The sequence below is a fragment of the Suncus etruscus genome, chromosome 10 (assembly GCF_024139225.1).
Source record: "Suncus etruscus isolate mSunEtr1 chromosome 10, mSunEtr1.pri.cur, whole genome shotgun sequence".
NCBI lineage: Eukaryota > Metazoa > Chordata > Mammalia > Eulipotyphla > Soricidae > Suncus > Suncus etruscus.
In genome coordinates this window covers 83,349,079-83,366,285 of record NC_064857.1, presented here as the reverse complement: position 1 = coordinate 83,366,285, position 17,207 = coordinate 83,349,079, and the positions used below count along the sequence as shown (strand labels likewise).

The 17,207-nt window shown below is 47.2% G+C and overlaps 1 protein-coding gene across 3 annotated transcripts in view; it reads left to right on the top strand.

Annotated features, from left to right (window-relative positions):
• The window catches only part of CAPN3 (calpain 3), a 47,588-nt gene that overhangs the window by 23,190 nt on the left and 7,191 nt on the right, over positions 1-17,207 (top strand). The window contains exons 4-15 of one of the 3 annotated variants that reach the window (XM_049781534.1): positions 1,428-1,561; positions 2,399-2,567; positions 3,338-3,472; positions 6,053-6,136; positions 6,826-6,911; positions 7,198-7,275; positions 9,584-9,744; positions 10,180-10,349; positions 10,918-10,929; positions 11,491-11,699; positions 12,343-12,379; positions 16,697-16,714. In XM_049781534.1, the coding sequence (XP_049637491.1) occupies positions 1,428-1,561; positions 2,399-2,567; positions 3,338-3,472; positions 6,053-6,136; positions 6,826-6,911; positions 7,198-7,275; positions 9,584-9,744; positions 10,180-10,349; positions 10,918-10,929; positions 11,491-11,699; positions 12,343-12,379; positions 16,697-16,714 (1,293 nt within the window). The remainder of the gene's footprint in view (positions 1-1,427; positions 1,562-2,398; positions 2,568-3,337; positions 3,473-6,052; positions 6,137-6,825; positions 6,912-7,197; positions 7,276-9,583; positions 9,745-10,179; positions 10,350-10,917; positions 10,930-11,490; positions 11,700-12,342; positions 12,380-16,696; positions 16,715-17,207) is intronic. The other 2 variants (XM_049781533.1, XM_049781536.1) reach the window with 2 other exon arrangements.

Sequence of the window (17,207 nt, the reverse complement as noted above, 5' to 3'; positions counted from 1 at the left end):
GTGTAAGGTGTCTGCCTTACAATCGCTAGCCAAGGAACGGACCGAGGTTCGATCCCCCGGCGTCCCATATGGTCCCCCCAAGCCAGGGGCGATTTCTGAGCACATAGCCAGGAGTAACTCCTGAGCGTCAAACGGGTGTGGCCCAAAAAACCAAAAAAAAAAAAATTGAAATTATGGAACAGTGTTCGAGCTACAAAGTATATTCTGGATCGCTTTCCTGTCCCATTCTACTTTATTTTCCTGTCCTTTCTACTTCAACCACAATTTCTACCTTGTTTGTCACCCAGAAACACAATCAATACGTTACTTTCACCTTGAACAGTTGTTCTTTTTGGATGAGGAGGGCACACCTGGCAGTGCTCAGGGATTACCACTGGCTCAGAAATTATTCCTGGCAGGCTTGAGGGACCATAGAGGATGCTGGGGCTGGAATCTAGGTCAGCTGCTTGCATGGTAAATGCCCTATCCACTGTGTTATGGCTCTAGCCCCAGAACAATAGGAGTTTTGTTTTTATTTTTTTGGTTTGGTTGGTTTTTGGTTCACACCTGGTGGCGTTCGGGGATTACTCCTGGCTCAGTGCTCAGAAATCATACCTGGCAGGCTCAGGGAACCATATGGGATGCCAGGAATCAAACTGGGGTTGGTCTCTGGTCAGCTGTGGGCAAGGGAAATGTCCTACCTACTATGTTATTGCTCCAGAACTGCTGGGCTCATATTAAACTGAGACACTAAAAACACTGATGCCAAGACCCCCAGCCTGAACAGGAGAATCAGCCTCTCAAGCCCTCATTGCTGCATAGAACAACTACTGTTTCCAGGACTGAATAGTCTCTGTACAAAGAGACCAAGTGTTTGTAATTTTTTTTTCTTTCTTTTCTTCTTTTCTTCTTCTTCTTCTTCTTCTTCTTCTTCTTCTTCTTCTTCTTCTTCTTCTTCTTCTTCTTCTTCTTCTTCTTCTTCTTCTTCTTCTTCTTCTTCTTCTTCTTCTTCTTCTTCTTCTTCTTCTTCTTCTTCTTTTTCTTCTTTCTCTCTCTTTTTTTTTGATTTTGTTTTTGTTTTTGGCTCACACCCGGCTGGCTCTGCACTCAGAAATCACTCCAGGCAGTCTCGGGGGATCATATGGGATGCCAGGAATTGAATGTAGGTCCGTCCTGGGTCTGTCACATGCAAGGCAAATGCCCTACCACTGTGCTATCACTCCGGCCCCTGTAATTTATTTTCTGTTCTCAAAAAACTCATGGTCTACCTGGAGAAAGAGTCACATACCCCCAAACCCAAAATAACATGAACAAGCAAGTTATTTGCAAAGTCAAGGGAATGACACTAAGTAGTAATGTAGGAAGCAGAGAGACCACACCAGGATGTGCTGTAGGATCCCCTCCCAGTAACCTGAGGATGTGACTCTGTGTTTGACACTTCTCTGCAGTTCTGGCGCTATGGATACTGGGTGGATGTGGTTATTGATGACTGTCTGCCAACTTACAACAATCAACTGGTCTTCACCAAGTCCAACCACCGCAATGAGTTCTGGAGTGCTCTCCTGGAGAAAGCTTATGCAAAGTAAGGCAGCATTTTAGTATGTGAGGCAGAGCTAAAGGTGAGGTTGGTTGCAAAATGCACTAAAGTCCCAGGAAGTAAGTGAGGGTGTGTGTGTGTGTGTGTGTGTGTGTGTGTGTGTTCTGTGTGTGTGTTTGTAAAGCTGTAACCCAAGTTAGAGGTTAGTTCAGCAGTCCAGTTCTATCCATAAGAGTGCAAGAAAGTGTAAGAAAGAGGGGCTAAAGCAATAGTACAATGGGTAAGGCATTTGCCTTGCATGCAGTCAACCTGGGTTCAATCCTCGGGTTCTATATAGTCCAATATGCCCCCCTGAGCCTACCAGAAATAGCCTCTAAGCACCACTGGATGTGGCCCCCTCAAAAAGAAACCTGCATAGAAGACACGACACCATGACACGTATAGAAGATCTTTAACTTCAGCTTCCCAGAGCCAGTCTTTTGATTCTGCCTTCTCGATTGACCTTGCAAATCTTAGATCATGTTTATATATCTCTGGATCTCAGATCACAGTGTCTTGCTTGACTCAACCCCATGAGTTTGCAGTCTACCAATAAAGCCACACTGTGCATGACTTTCTTTTGGCTTTACTAGAGTCCTACTCTAGGGTCAATGAGGTGAGGAATAGCTGGGCTCGCAGACTAGAGCTTCTCTGGCCTTGGGGGCACCCCCTTGCCTCTGGATTTCAATTTCTCCACTGAGGAGCAAGGTAATCATGGTGCCTATCCCATTAGTTTACACAATGGTGGATAATTGAATTAGAGAATGTCATCAGACTCAGTGATGCTTGGGGCATGTTTGGGATGTCCTGTAATCTTAGGTTGGTCTTCATCCTCTCTCCAAGGCTCCATGGTTCCTATGAAGCCCTGAAAGGTGGGAACACTACAGAGGCCATGGAGGACTTCACAGGAGGGGTGACAGAGTTTTTTGAGATCAAGGATGCTCCCAGAGAAATGCACAAGATCATGAGAAAAGCCATCGAGAGAGGCTCCCTCATGGGCTGCTCCATTGATGTGAGTTTGGGGTGTGTGTGGAGGAGGGAAATAACTTATTAGAAAGTATTTAACCTCATGAATTATATCTCCCTGCCAGGACAAGGTTCATGCCTTTTTGAGGGGAGAGCAGAACCTGGCCCACAGGTTTGAAAATTGGAAATTCTCCAGGGAGACATCATGAAAATTTTAAATTTAGAGACAAAGTTGAGACAGATCAAGCCCTGAAAGGAAGATAGATGGGAAGGGGAGCAGAGCCTTGCCAGTGAGAGCCCCTGGCTGGGACTGGTCAGTCCTGATCCCTAAGAAAGCCACCTACATATTGAGCTCTGACCATATGTCTTACTTGAGTCATGGAGTTTGGGGCTATAATCAAAGAAAAACTCAGCTTGCAATTCCCATTCTTGATACATCAAAGCAAATGAGGAGAACTGAGACTAGAAATAAGTATGGAGACAGTGCTGACAGGGCACCCTGACTCACCCATGCCTGGGGCTTTTCTGTAGATAATACACTTGACTTTATTATTGCTGAGGATTGGAGGGGCCTAGGCTCCAAGCTGAAATCATCTCCTTCCTTCCTTTCCTATATAGCCCAACAGATAGGGAAGCTTGGGAAGATCAATTGGTCTAAAACACGGGAAGATGAATCTTTTCTTTCTATCCTACTTTTCATAATTTATGCTTTATTTCTCTTTTCCTTCCTCTCTGTTGTTTGTTTTCCTTTCTTCACCCTCCTATTTTGCTCTATCCATCTTGCCACTGGCCCCGGTCCTACCCTTTGGGCCGCAGGATGGTACCAACATGACCTATGGAACTTCTCCTTCTGGGCTGAAAATGGGGGAGTTGATTGCGAAGATGGTGAGAAATATGGATAATTCACAACTTGGGGACTCAGACCTCCTCCCAGATGACAGAGCAACACGGGTGTGTACACCAACAGTTGTCAGAATTCATATCCCTGCAGCCTACCATGCCCATTCCTATCTGTGTGGTGTCAGACTCCCCTCCAGTTACAACCCCATATCCCAACTTCCTACCTGCATCCAGACTCCTGAGGAGGTGGAAAAGCAGAGTTTGGAGGGAACTTCTGTAAGGAATCCTTCAAGCTCCAGGGTTTAGAGTCTAATACAAAAATCACAAGCAAAAATAGAAACTTCACTATTTCTCTTTTTTTTTCTTTTGTTTTTCTTTTTTTCTTTTTGCCCCACACCCGGCAACACTCAGATGTTATTCCTGCTCTGCACTCAGAAATCACTCCTGGCGGGCTCAAGGATCCATATGAGGTGCAGAAGATTGAATTATGCAAGCCACACACCCTAAGTGCTGCTGTGCTAGTGATCCAGTCCTATTTCTCCTTTTCTAATTTATCTATTCATTCAGCACATAATCTACTCACTGAGCTTCTACTAGGTGCTAGATCTCCTCTAGCATCAAAGAAAATTTTCTTTTCTTTGAACACAATTCTAGTTTAAACAAGAGTAATTCCAGAATGCAGGGCCAGGAATAACCCCTAAACATTACCAGATGTGGCCTCAACAAAACAAAACAAAACAAAAAAATCAATAGTAAGTCTTAGCATTCAGTATTTGTCTTCCTGAGTTTTTTCAATGCATACCTTTAATCTAAATTTTTATTTTAAAAGCCTTGCTATTGTACTATATGTGCTTCTTTTCACAATGCTTTATTTTTTCCAGCAAGCTTTATATTCTTTTGTTGTTCGGGGTGTGAAGCTTCCTAAACAATATTCTGGGGCCAGTCCCAGTATATTCAGTCCTGCTCTGCAAGCCAGAAGATTCAGTATTCAGCCCAGCTACATGTACTAGTAATGGGGCCACGAGCTCTATACCTGGTGTTATTCAGGGACCATTTGGTTCCAGGGATAGAATTTGGGTCTCTCTCATCTTTTTGAGCTCTCCCAAACACTGGTAAATATTAAATTCTTAACATTAAGAATCCTATTCTTAACATGTCCCACTAACATTTTTTGTTTGTTTTTGCTTTTTGGGTCACACCCAGTGACTCTCAGGGGTTACTCCTGGCTATGCATTCAGAAATCGGGGGACCATTCAGGATGTCAGGGATCGAACCAAGGCCCATCCTGAATCGGATCTGTGCAAGACAAACGCCCTACTGCTGTGCTGTTGCACTGGCCCCACCAACATTTTTTCTTTTTTGTAGCAGCATATGTTATGCCCCACCTTGTCACTCTTCCCAGCTATAGAATCTGGGTTTTGTGAGGACTGAGGCCTGCAGGAAGCAAAGATGCCTTAAGCCCCACCCTACCTACCCCCTCAGTCTAAAGAGCCTTCAGGAACTCCACAGACCTGCGTGACTACAGGAAGCTCTTCATAGCTACTCATTCGGTGGAACACTAGAGATTCGGGGTCCTCTCCTTCTAGGGAGGTGCTATAACTGCAACTTGGGAAGTTCTGTCATCCCCTTTGCACACAGTCTTATTTCCCAACAGGACATCTGTCTAGCCACCTTCAAATCCTCTTCCAAACTCCAATCACTCTTGCTTTTTGTTTGTTTGTTTGTTGTTCTTTATTGGGGCACACCCTGAGAAGCTCAGAGGTTACTTCTGACTTCTGGCTCTGCACTCAGGAATTCCTCCTGGAGGTGCTCGGGGAACTATATGGGATGCAGGGGATTGAATCTGGGTGGGCTGCATGCAGGGCATGATACTATTGCTCTTGTTCTGGGATGCTGTGGGAATAGGAATGAGAGGTAAAGAAAAGATGTTAGATTCAGGGTGAAGAAGTAGGGAGCTTGCCTTTCATGTGCAGACCAGGTTCAATCTCTGGCACTGGATATGGTCTCCTGTTTCCCCCAGGAGTGAGCCCTGGGCTCAAAACCAGAAATAAATCGTAGTAAATAAGTAGTACATTGAGCCTTGAACACTACTAGGTGTGGCCTTAAAATAAAAAACAAAAAAGCTTAGACTATGTTTCATCTCACCTTTATTCTCAGTCTCTCTCAGACTTCACCAGTCCCTTTTCTCCCCCAAAGGAGGTGCAGGGATATTTCCCAAATATATTTTTTCCCAATTTTCCCCAAATTCAGCCTGTACCTGGCCTCTGCAAAGTGTCTGGCTTCAGAGAAACCACACAGGTGGTAGGGCTGTGCCTGCACTCTCTTAGATGAAGATGGGGGGGTCTCGGGGCTGGAGAGATAGCATGGAGGTAGGGCATTTGCCTTGCCTGCAGAAGGACAGTGGTTCGATTCCCAGCATCCCATATGGTCCCCTGAGCCTGCCAGGAGCGATTTCTGAGCATAGAGCCAGGAGTAACCCCTGAGTGCTGCTGGGTGTGACCCCCCCAAAAAAAAGAAAAAGAAAAAGGAGGGTCTCTTGGTGGCAGGAAAACACCTCTGCAGGGTGTGGGGTCATACCCTGTCCTTGAGGCCCCCAGAAAAATAAACAGCGTGAATTTGGTCTCAAGCTGCAGAACTGTGCCCCCACCCCCACCCCCAGCCCCTGACAGGTGGTTGGTATTTGCTCCACAGACAATTGTTCCCGTTCAGTATGAGACAAGGATGGCTTCGGGCCTCGTCAAAGGTCATGCCTACTCCGTGACGGGGCTGGATGAGGTGAGCCTGGGAAAGTGGGTGGCTTGGGATGCTGTTTGAGAGGATTCCTGAAGCCAGGAATTTGCTTTCTGTGCCTCCTTGGCATTCCTCAGCAGAGCCTACCTCTGACCAGTGGATGCACTCAAAGTCATGTGCCAGCAGCTGAAGGGGACCGCTGGGACAGAGAGAATAGGATCTGGCCACAAGATGAAGCTTGATTTGCCCTTTGGTTTTGTCCTGAAGGTGGCAGTTTCCCCACTATTTCCAGAGGGCAGGTAGAAATTGCTTGGGTTTTTGGAAGTTGATGTCAGGGGCTCTCCTGGTTCTCATACTGTTGTCATCTTTGTGTCTGCTGAGACAAGATCCTCTTCAGGCCTGTTGTCTCAGATGGGTGGAGAAAGCAGAATGGGACCAGGGCTGCAGCCTCTGAGCAGTAGGGGGCAGGTCTGTCCTCACTGCTCCCCACATGCCCAAACTCTCTCAAAACTCCACCTAGAAAGCACATTTCAGGAGCTGACAAAAGTCAAGTCAGTCCTGAGATCTGAACCCCTCACCGTGCCAACTACCAGGGATTTCTCAGGGGAATTTATGCCTACAGCAGAGCAGGATAAGTCCCTCTGTCCCAGCCCCAGGACCACAAAAATGTCTCTTCAAGAAAGGGCAGAGAGTGAGACCCAAGGGCCCATAACTTGTTTTCTTTTGGCCCAAAGACTCTGTTCAAGGATGAGAAAGTGAAGCTTGTGCGGCTGCGGAACCCCTGGGGCCAGGTGGAGTGGAATGGCGCCTGGAGTGACAGGTAGGCTGGGGGATAAGGAAGAGAGAGAGCCTGGAAACACAAGAATATTTTAAGTATCTTATATCAGAGGAGCTTCTAGGGCCCAGGAAATTGACCCAGTGGTGACCCGCTCAACCTCCTTACAGTAGGCTGTGAGGGGCTGCAAATCAAATCAGCAGTTGAATGGTTCACACTGGCTGCAGTTGAAGGCTGGGTTTCTATTTTCCACTTCTCTGCTGTCTCCTGACCCCATCCACATCAGGCTTTCCCAAACCCTCCTTCCATAATTCCTCCATCTTACTTCCAGGTGGAGTGAGTGGAGCTTTGTGGAAAAAGATGAAAAAGCGCGTCTGCAGCACTTGGTCACAGAGGATGGAGAGTTCTGGTGAGTCCCAAACCCAAAGGTGCAGAGATAAGACAGGAAGCAGAAATATCCAACCATATCCTCCCAACTCAGATTCTAGCTTCAGGAGAGCTGCTTTCCTTCTTTACCCACGGGCCTAGGTGTTGTGCCCAAATTTTCCAAACTTAGTGAGAGCTGCCAAAGCCAAATATGAGAGATGGACAAGAAATGTGATCCTCCTTATACACTGAGCAGAATCAAGCCTCTGCACTTCGACTCAAAGCGTCTCAAAGACTATGATCACAATTATACCCTAAAAAGATATTCCAGCGTGTCAATTAAAAGTATGCAAGAATTCATTTGTGGTGGGCCCGGAGAGATAGCACAGTGGTGTTTGCCTTGCAAGCAGCCAATCCAGTACCTAAGGTGGTTGGTTCGAATCCCGGTGTCCCATATGGTCCCCCGTGCCTGCCAGGAGCTATTTCTGAGCAGACAGCCAGGAGTAACCCCTGAGCATCGTCGGGTGTGACCCAAAAACCAAAAAAAAAAAAAAATTCATTTGTGGGATTAAAAAAAAAAGATGGGTGCTGAAGCAATAGCACAGTTGTAGGGTGTTTGCCTTGCATGCTGCCAATCCAGGACAGACCCTGGTTCAATTCCTGGAATCTCATATGGTCCTCAAGCCTGCCAGGAGCAATTTCTGAGTGCAGAGCCAAGAATAACCCCTGAGTGCCACTGGGTGTGGCCCAAAAAAACAAAAAAATTATTTAAAAAATAAATAAAAGTATGCAAGACTAATTGCAATCTGTAGTAAAATAAATCAATGCCTCACATCCTAACAAGATACAAGAGGAACAAGATACAATTACAGTCATATGATCAAAAGGAAAAGAATAATTTTATTTCCATTGCTCAGGGTCAGGGCCACGTACCCACTTATCAGGGAGTCAATCCAGATGCTTAATTAGTGAAGTCCAGAGGCTGCAGGGAGTTTAAATCATCACACAGACACAGAGTGAGAGCAGATTGGGGCCCCTAAATTTTAGGGACTAGGTGCTGGAGAGATAGCATGGAGGTAGCGTGTTTGCCTTGCATGCAGAAGGACAGTGGTTCGAACCCTGGCATCCCATATGGTCCCCTGAGCCTGCCAGGAGCAATTTTTGAGCTTGGAACCAGAGAAATCCCTGAGTGCTGCTGGGTGTGACCCAAAACAGACAAAAAAAAAAAAATCAGGGACTAACTTTTAACCCTTGTTTTCCCCAACAGTATACGTTATGTGATTGAAGTTTTTTTTTATAAATTCAATAGTCTCTGCATAGTGGAATATAACACCAGGAAAATGAAATTCTAGAGAATTTTGCTAGGATGCTCTGTTAACTGACCTGGGACCAGGCTAGCATGGCAGGGCTGCTCCCTCACCTGTACCGCACATCTCGCTCCAGTCACCAGCTCCCTCTCACAGCAGTTGTCCGACTGAGGCCTCTGTTTCCTCTGCTCACTCCACATCAGCCTTCTCTAATCCTCCTTCACACCACTTCTTCGCTTTCTAGTCTCTGTTGAAAGGAACCTTTCTTCAGAATCCCCTGGTTTTCCTAAGAACTAGGATTAAGATATATATATATATTATTGGTTTGGGGGCCACACCTGGTGATGCTCAGGGGTTACTCCTGCCTATACACTCAGAAATTGCTCCTGGATCGGGGAATCATATGGGATGCTGGGGATCGAACCGAGGTCCGTCCTGGGTCAGCCTTATGCAAGGCAGATGCCCTACTGCTGCACTATCACTCCAGCCTCATAATATATTTATAATTATAATTACCTTTAAGATTGCTTGCTTATGGGGCTGGAGAAATTGTACAGCAGGAATGGTACTTGCTTGCCTGCATGTAACAATCTGGGTTTAATCCCCAGCTCAAGACTTGGTTTCTTATATGGTCCCTGAGCATGGCCAGGGGTATTTCCTTGAGTGCAGAGCCAGGAGTAGCTCTGAGCATCTGAGTGTTAGCCCAAAACAAAACCAAAAAAAATGTTAGTTGTCTTTCAATGTACCTCCCCCTCCTCTGAGCCCCACACAGTGCCTGGGACCCCTTCTGTGGGGAACATGATGACCTTCTGAAGAATCAGTCACTGCCTAAGCTCTCCTTCCAAGGGAGACATATGAACTGGGGTCATGATGGAATGAGATGATCATATGGGGGTGATCACATTGGAACTGTTTACCCTAAAAAATCAAGGAGCAGGGTACTCTCCAATGATGTTCCTCAGGTGCATTGTACTGATTATTCTGTGGCCCCCTTCTTAGCTCTTCCCCCATTGGCTCTGACGGGTCTCTCCTTCCTCCTCCCAGGATGTCCTATGATGACTTCATCTACCATTTCACAAAGCTGGAGATCTGCAACCTCACAGCCGATGCCCTGGAGTCCGACAATCTCCAGACATGGACAGTGTCTGTGAACGAGGGGCGCTGGGTGAGGGGCTGCTCTGCTGGAGGCTGCCGCAACTTCCCAGGTGGGGGACACTCTTGGTAGGGGAAGGCCCAAGCACAATAGGTTCCAGGAGAATCATTATCTTGATAAGCATTCTCTCAGTCTCTGTAACATATCTTAGAAAGCCTTTCTGACTTTCCTGAGAAGGGAAAGCCATGCTTGAGGAGTTTGCCACAGGGAGCTGGTAACAAACTTTTAGGCAGACACTTCAGAAAAGGCCCAAGAATGGAGCTGAGGGCAGGATTAGTGAGGCTGTTAGGGCAGGGGAGGATGGGGTAAGCAGGAAGAAACTCTGAACCTTACCTGCTGGATTCTCTCAGAGCCCCAAGTAATCAGACCAGCATGGTGGCCTCTTATTTGTTGAGTCTTGGATGGGGGAGTGAGGAGAGGAAGTAAGCTGAGAGTTTCCCTGTCTGTCTCCCTTTCTGCACACCCCTTTTCCTCTCTTGGGGCACAGACACTTTCTGGACCAACCCACAATATCGCCTGAAGCTGCTGGAGGAAGATGATGACCCCGAGGACTCAGAGGTGATCTGCAGCTTCCTAGTGGCCCTGATGCAGAAGAACCGGCGCAAAGATCGAAAGCTGGGAGCCAACCTCTTTACCATTGGCTTCGCCATCTATGAGGTGAGAAGGCCCAGGATACACAGTCTGAAGGAGGAGCACCCCCCCCCCAGCTCCAGACAGGAGCTCCACTTTAGCATCTGTAATGAAAAATCAAGAGTCGGGCCGGGAGAAATAGCACGGCAGTGTATGCCTTGCAAGCAGCCGATCCAGGACCTAAGGTGATTGGTTCGAATCCTGGTGTTCCATATGGTCCCCCGTGCCTACTAGGAGCTATTTCTGAGCAGACAGCCAGGAGTTACCCCTGAACACCGCCGGGTGTGGCCCAAAAACAAAAAAGAAAGAAAGAAAGAAAGAAGGAAGGAAGGAAGGAAGGAAGGAAGGAAGGAAGGAAGGAAGGAAGGAAGGAAGGAAGGAAGGAAGGAAGGAAGGAAGGAAGGAAGGAAGGAAGGAAGGAAGGAAGGAAGGAAGGAAGGAAAAGAAAAATCAAGAGTCAGGGAGGTGGATGAGAGTGAGGCAGTTCCAAAGGCACATGGGAACACAGGAATGTGTCCCCATTGCAGGCAACCTCCTTCCTGAAAGTCTTTCATCCCCACAAAAGCGTCATCTTCTTTTCCTGTTTCTCCTCTAGGTCCCCAAGGAGGTACAGAAATGGCAGCTGTTGACAGCGGTGTGCAGTATTAGTTCCAAGCCCTGAGATCCTGGGCACCCAATGGGAAGCAAGTGGTCAGGGGATTGGAGTGGGCTGGAGGCAGGACAAGGAGGGAAGAGGACTTACTTCTGGTATATGGGGGAGGTCCTCGGACATTGTGTGACACACCCCCATCTCCTGCCTTGGGAGGTGCCTGGTCTTCCATACCATCAGCATTCCCTATAAGGTGGTCACACATCCTCACATAGTCAGGGACCAATGCTGAGGGGGAGCCCCTCTGTGGGATGGAAAGGGCACCTCTTTTGAGCCCCAGCAAAGCCCTCCTGTCTCCCTGGGGTCCAGCCCAGACCCAAGGAGGTTTGCCACTGACACAGTTCCAGTGGTAAGTCAGACTGTGAGGCAGAGACAGACAGACAGACCTGGGTGTCACTTCTGAATCACATCAGAGAACAAAAAGAGGTAGGGAAGAGAGCACCTAGGAATGAGGGGCTCTCGAGCTGGGCAGAGTCCCCAGGAACATGGGCCAGAAGGGCTCCATGGCTCTCCCCGCAGATGCACGGGAACAGGCAGCACCTGCAGAAGGATTTCTTCCTGTACAACGCCTCCAAGGCCCGTAGCAGGACCTACATCAACATGCGGGAGGTGTCTGAGCGCTTCCGCTTGCCTCCCAGCGAGTATGTCATCGTGCCCTCCACCTACGAGCCCCACCAGGAGGGAGAATTCATTCTGCGGGTCTTCTCAGAGAAGAGGAACCTCTCGGAGTGAGTTCGGGCCTGGCTTCCTCTGCTTGTTCCCAGATGGTCACAGCAAATAGGCAGGTGATTCAGGAGTCCCTCGCAGGTATGCCCTGTATGCCCAGGGTCATGCAGTCACCTCTCCTGCAAGCCTCCCATCCACTTATTGAACACCTGCTATGCTCCAGGTACTCTGCTGGATATAGAGGCTAGAGCAGTGGGTTAAGCAGAAAGAAATCCATAACCAGGATAATAATCTAATATTCTATCATGAGTTAACAAAGCCTAGAGAAAGATCTATCTAGCTGCCTCCACACACACATAGCCCTCAGAGTTTTAAATTAGTGATAAGGAGAAAAATTAAGAGGGTGAATAGATATTGAGGGTTGGAGGTCCAGGGAAGTCAGCTGGGCACTTTCAGCCCTTGTGACCACTCCAAATGAGTCCAGGCTCAACCAAGCTGCCCTCTGATCCCGAGAGGGAATGGGCCCTGCCTTGGGGGAGGTATGGTATGCTGCATGGGATGGTTCCCCCACAAAAATTGGCTCTGTGGTAGGGAAGCTCAGTTACAGGGGTTCTTTGAGTTCAGCCCTGACTGTGACTTGAGCAAGCTCTGTGCTTCCTACTGGCCTTCCTACCACTCTGAAACTCCTGTTTGTGCTCTTCACAGGGAAGTCGAAAACACCATTTCCGTGGACAGACCAGTGGTGAGTTTGGCTCTTATGTGAAGAAAGGTCTAGAGCAGGGGTCTCAAACTCAATTTACCTGGGGGCCGCAGGAGGCAAAGTCGGGTGAGGCAGGGTCGCATAAGGGATTTTGCTTACCGAATATTCGCAATAAAAAATCGCATCAGTAAGAAAAAAATATCGCAAAAAATCAAATGGAACTGCTCGGGGTATGCGAATGTTTAATGCAATCTTTTCTTACTAATGCGATTTTTATTGTGATTATTCGGCAAGCGAATAATCGCAAATACTGCGGTATTTGAAGGCCGGCCAAGGGCCACAAAATGTTGTACAGAGGGCCGCAAACGGCTCTCGGGCCTCGAGTTTGAGACCCCTGGTCTAGAGGTTCTCCTCCCCTATTCAGGCAGGGTGTAGGGATGGTGGAGGAGGGAAGATGGAAATGTGAGATGAGCAATGACTCCAAGTTACTCTACCTTGTTTTGGGGGATGAGGAATAATAAATGGGCCCACTGGCCTATGGCCCATTTAGTTAATCAGAGCAAGAAGTACAAAAGAATCCTAGAAAGAAGCAACAATTTGAGTAAAGGGTGGGAACAAGACCACAGGAAGTGGTGGAAGAGCGGGGCTATATGCTGGGCATATAGGCACAATCTCACATAGGGAGGAGAAAGACCAACTCTACAGTTAGCAACAGCCCCATATCCTCTACATGGACAAGTTACATAACCCTCTGGAATGTAGGATCAGAAAGTATAGGATGTCTGCCTTGCATGAAGTTGACCATACTTTGATCTCTGGCTCAGTTTGGTCCCTGGATCACTGCTGAGATATCCCAAGCATCACCAAGTGTGACCCAAATCTCTTCCCAAATATTATCTAGACATTGGCATGAATGTGAAGCTTGGTGTGAAGCTTGGTGTGAAGCCTTGGGTACACCACTCAGATGGGTCTTAGTTTTCATGTTTAGCATCTTTGAAAGTCCTTTTCACACATGCTTTCCACTGTTTGATCTGAGATTCAATAAGATTATTAATTTTTTCTAGTAGGAGAGGTTTTGGGGGCCACACCTAGTGGTGCTCAGGACTTACTTTTGATTGTGAGCTCAGGGATCACTCCTGGTGGTGCTTGGGAACCATATGTGATGGCAGGGATTGAACCTGGGTCAGCTGCATGCAAAACAAACATTTTACTATGCCTGGGTTTACTATTTATCTGCAGTACTATCTCTGGTCCTATATTCCCCCTTAATCTATCTTCTGCATAGTGACACTCATGGTTTTAACCCTAACTCTGCACCCCACTCAGATGTCTTAGTGCCAACAGTGTCAACAGATGCCAAGTTTTGTGACAAGCACTAGGTTCTTTTTCTTTTTTTTTTTTTTTTTTTTTTTTTGGTTTTTGGGCCACACCCGGTAACGCGCAGGGGTTACTCCTGGCTATGCGCTCAGAAGTCGCTCCTGGCTTGGGGGACCATATGGGACGCCGGGGGATCGAACCGCGGTCCGTCTCCTAGGCTAGCGCAGGTAAGGCAGGCACCTTACCTCCAGCGCCACCGCCCGGCCCCCTAGGTTCTTTTTCTTTTCTTTTCTTTTCTTTTCTTTTCTTTTCTTTTCTTTTCTTTTCTTTTCTTTTCTTTTCTTTTCTTTTCTTTTCTTTTCTTTTCTTTTCTTGTCTTTCCTTTTCCTCTCTCTCCCCTCTCTCTCTCTCTTCTCTCTCTCTCTTTCTTTCTCTCTCTCTCATTTGATTTTGGGCCACACCTGGCCATGCTCAGGGGTTACTCCTGGCTCTGCACTGAAAAATAACTCCTGGCAGGCTTGGGAGACCGACCATATGGGATGCCAAGGATCCAATCCAGGTTGGTTGCATGCAAAGCAAATGCCCTCCTCACTGTGCTATCACTCCAGCCCATGGGCTCTATTATCTTCACACAGCTAATCACTGAGAATATACTTCAGACTGAAGGCTCAGAAGCTAACAGGACTCTCATGTCACCTGAGAAGAGGGGGGTAGGGGTGGGGGTTTTACTGTCCCAATAAAGGCACATCTGCCTGCGGCTCTAAGATGAGACTTGGCTTTGGTATAGGAGGAACAGCTGATGATTGTTGACAGTGGGGATCTTTTGGGACAGCAGACAGAGCTCTGCACCCCATAATTATTGTCAAAGGTCCCATAAGCTTGTATAGCCTCCTATACCTTCTTTCAGAAAAGATGCCCCAAACAAGCTTTTTCATGAAACCTTTCTAGAGCAAATATTTGCTAAGGGGCCAGAAAGCCAGCTCAATGGGCTGAGCACATATTTTGCATGTGAACACATATTTTGACGGCGAACCTATGGCACGTACGCCAGCAGTGGCATGCAAAGGCCTTGCAGCTGGCATGCAGGAAGGTCTGCAATTAAGTATTCGACACGTGCCGCATAGTTTTTAGATACTAAAATCTTGTTATTAAGGTTTAATTGATGTGCTGGCACCTTTGAGGAAATTCTTTGTTTTTGTGCGGTAGTTTGGGCACTCGGCTCAAGATGGTTAGCCATCACTAATCCATGGTCTCCTGAGCTCTTTCAGGAATGACCACTGAACATAGAGCTGGAAGTAGCCTCTAATACTGCTGGGTATGCCCCCCAAAAAAATTAAATTAAATATACAAAAATAAAGATCCATAACAATTTACTTCAAAAAAGAAGAAAAAGGGGTCAGAGAGATAGCATGGAGGCAGGGCGTTTGCCTTGCATGCAGAAGGAATGGTAGTTCAAATCCTGGCACCTCATATGGTCCCTCAAGCCTGCCAGGAGTGATTTCTGAGCATAGCGCCAGGAGTAACCCCTGAGCGCTGCTGGGTGTGACCCCAAAAAAGGGGGGCTGGAGAGATAGCATGGAGGTAAGGCGTTTGCCTTACATGCAGAAGGACGGTGGTACAAATCTCAGCATCCCATATGGTCCCCTGAGTCTACCAGGAGCCATTTCTGAGCGAGAGTCAGGAATAATCCCTGAATGCTGCTGGGAGTGACCCAAAAACAAAACAAAACAAAAAGATTAGTAGAACTAGAGAGAGTGCAATGGTAAGGTGCTCACCTTACATACGGCAAATCCAAGTTCAATCCCTGTTACCAAATATGATTTCCCTAAACCCACTAGGAATAATTCCTGAGCGCTGCCTGGAATGATTCCTGAGCATGCCAGGTGTGACCTCAAAAACAAACAAAAAGAGCATATGCTCCTTATTCTACCTTATACTGCTGCATTTCTACTGATCATTTATCTTCCTTTCTCTTGTGATACACAACAAATATAGTTAAGTTTTATTGAACTTTTTTTTTAATCCTCTTCCAAAGAATCCAAATGAAATTTTCTGGAAGTTGAGAACAAGTTAACTCTCATTAATCAGTGTGCTATAGGTTAGAGTCCTGTTTGGGGGTTCTTTCCTTGAACTGCATTAGAACCAACACACTCCACATTCTACCTTATCTGCTGTGTTATTTACTGATCTGTCCACAGCAGTTAAAAAGCAAACACTTGGGGCCGGGAAGGTGGCGCTAGAGGTAAGGTGTCTGCCTTACAAGTGCTAGCGTAGGACGGACCGCGGTTCGATCCCCCGGCGTCCCATATGGTCTCCCCAAGCCAGGGGCGATTTCTGAGCTCATAGCCAGGAGTAACCCCTGAGCGTCAAACGGGTGTGGCCCCCCCCCAAAAAAAAAAAAGCAAACACTCTTCAGGATAGCTGGCGTGTCTCAAATATACTCCCCACCCCATCCTACTTCCACCCAACAAACACAAACTTTCTAAGTCAGATTTTATTTGAGCCTTTATGGTGTTTCAATAACTAACATCATTAAACAACATAAAGCTTGGGACTGGAGCGCTAGCAGTGGATAGGGCACTTGCCTTGCAGGCAGCAACACAGTTCAAACCCTAGCACTTCTTATGGTTCCCCAAGCAATACTAGGCTGTGATTCCTGAGTGCAGAACCAGGAGTAACTCCTGAATAGGCTGGGTGTGCTCCCCAAAACAAAACCAGAACAACATAGAGCCTTAGCCAGATCGTTTTTGTGGCTATCTTCACAGCAGCCACAGGTCTTAGGACCCGGAAGTTCTCCTTAACCCATCAAAACAAAACCAGAACAACATAGAGCCTTAGCCAGATCGTTTTTGTGGCTATCTTCACAGCAGCCACAGGTCTTAGGACCCGGAAGTTCTCCTTAACCCATCAATCTATAGGTCTCTTTTCTCTACACATGACCCAATTTCTGAACCCTGACACCTAACTGAAGATCAGGTGACAGGAAAATGAGATATCACTTTGTTACATATCCTGTATTTACTATTTCCTCTTCTTGTACAGAAAAAGAAGAAAACTAAGGTGGGTGTAAGAGTTTGAGAGCTGAGTACCATGTATCTGTGCATGCAAGTGCAGGAGTGGCTGCACCCATGACCCCAGTTCCTGTCCAGGCAACCCTGCTTGTGTACAAGTGAACAGTAACATGTAACCAGACCCACCTCCTGATGCTGTGCAAGAGTTAATTTGCTCCTTCGCCCTTGCAGTTGACTTTCTCACCCAAGGCCACATAACCAGGAGCTGACAGAGGAAGCAACATGAGGCTGGAGGGCTCTGCTGTGTCACTCACATGGATGAGGGAAGGAGAGGGCAACAAAGTCAGTGGAAAGGGATGGGGTAGAAGGCTACCAAAGCCCAGAGAAGCCCCTTTCTCAGAAGTGGGCTTGGCTCACCTACTCCTTCCTTGGAGGGCAATGACAATGGGCAAAGGTCTGTGAAGCAATAGTGAGAGTTCCTGGGGAGAGTATCTCCAGACACCTGCTCAGTGGACAAGACACCTCCTTCCCTTCCTCTTCTT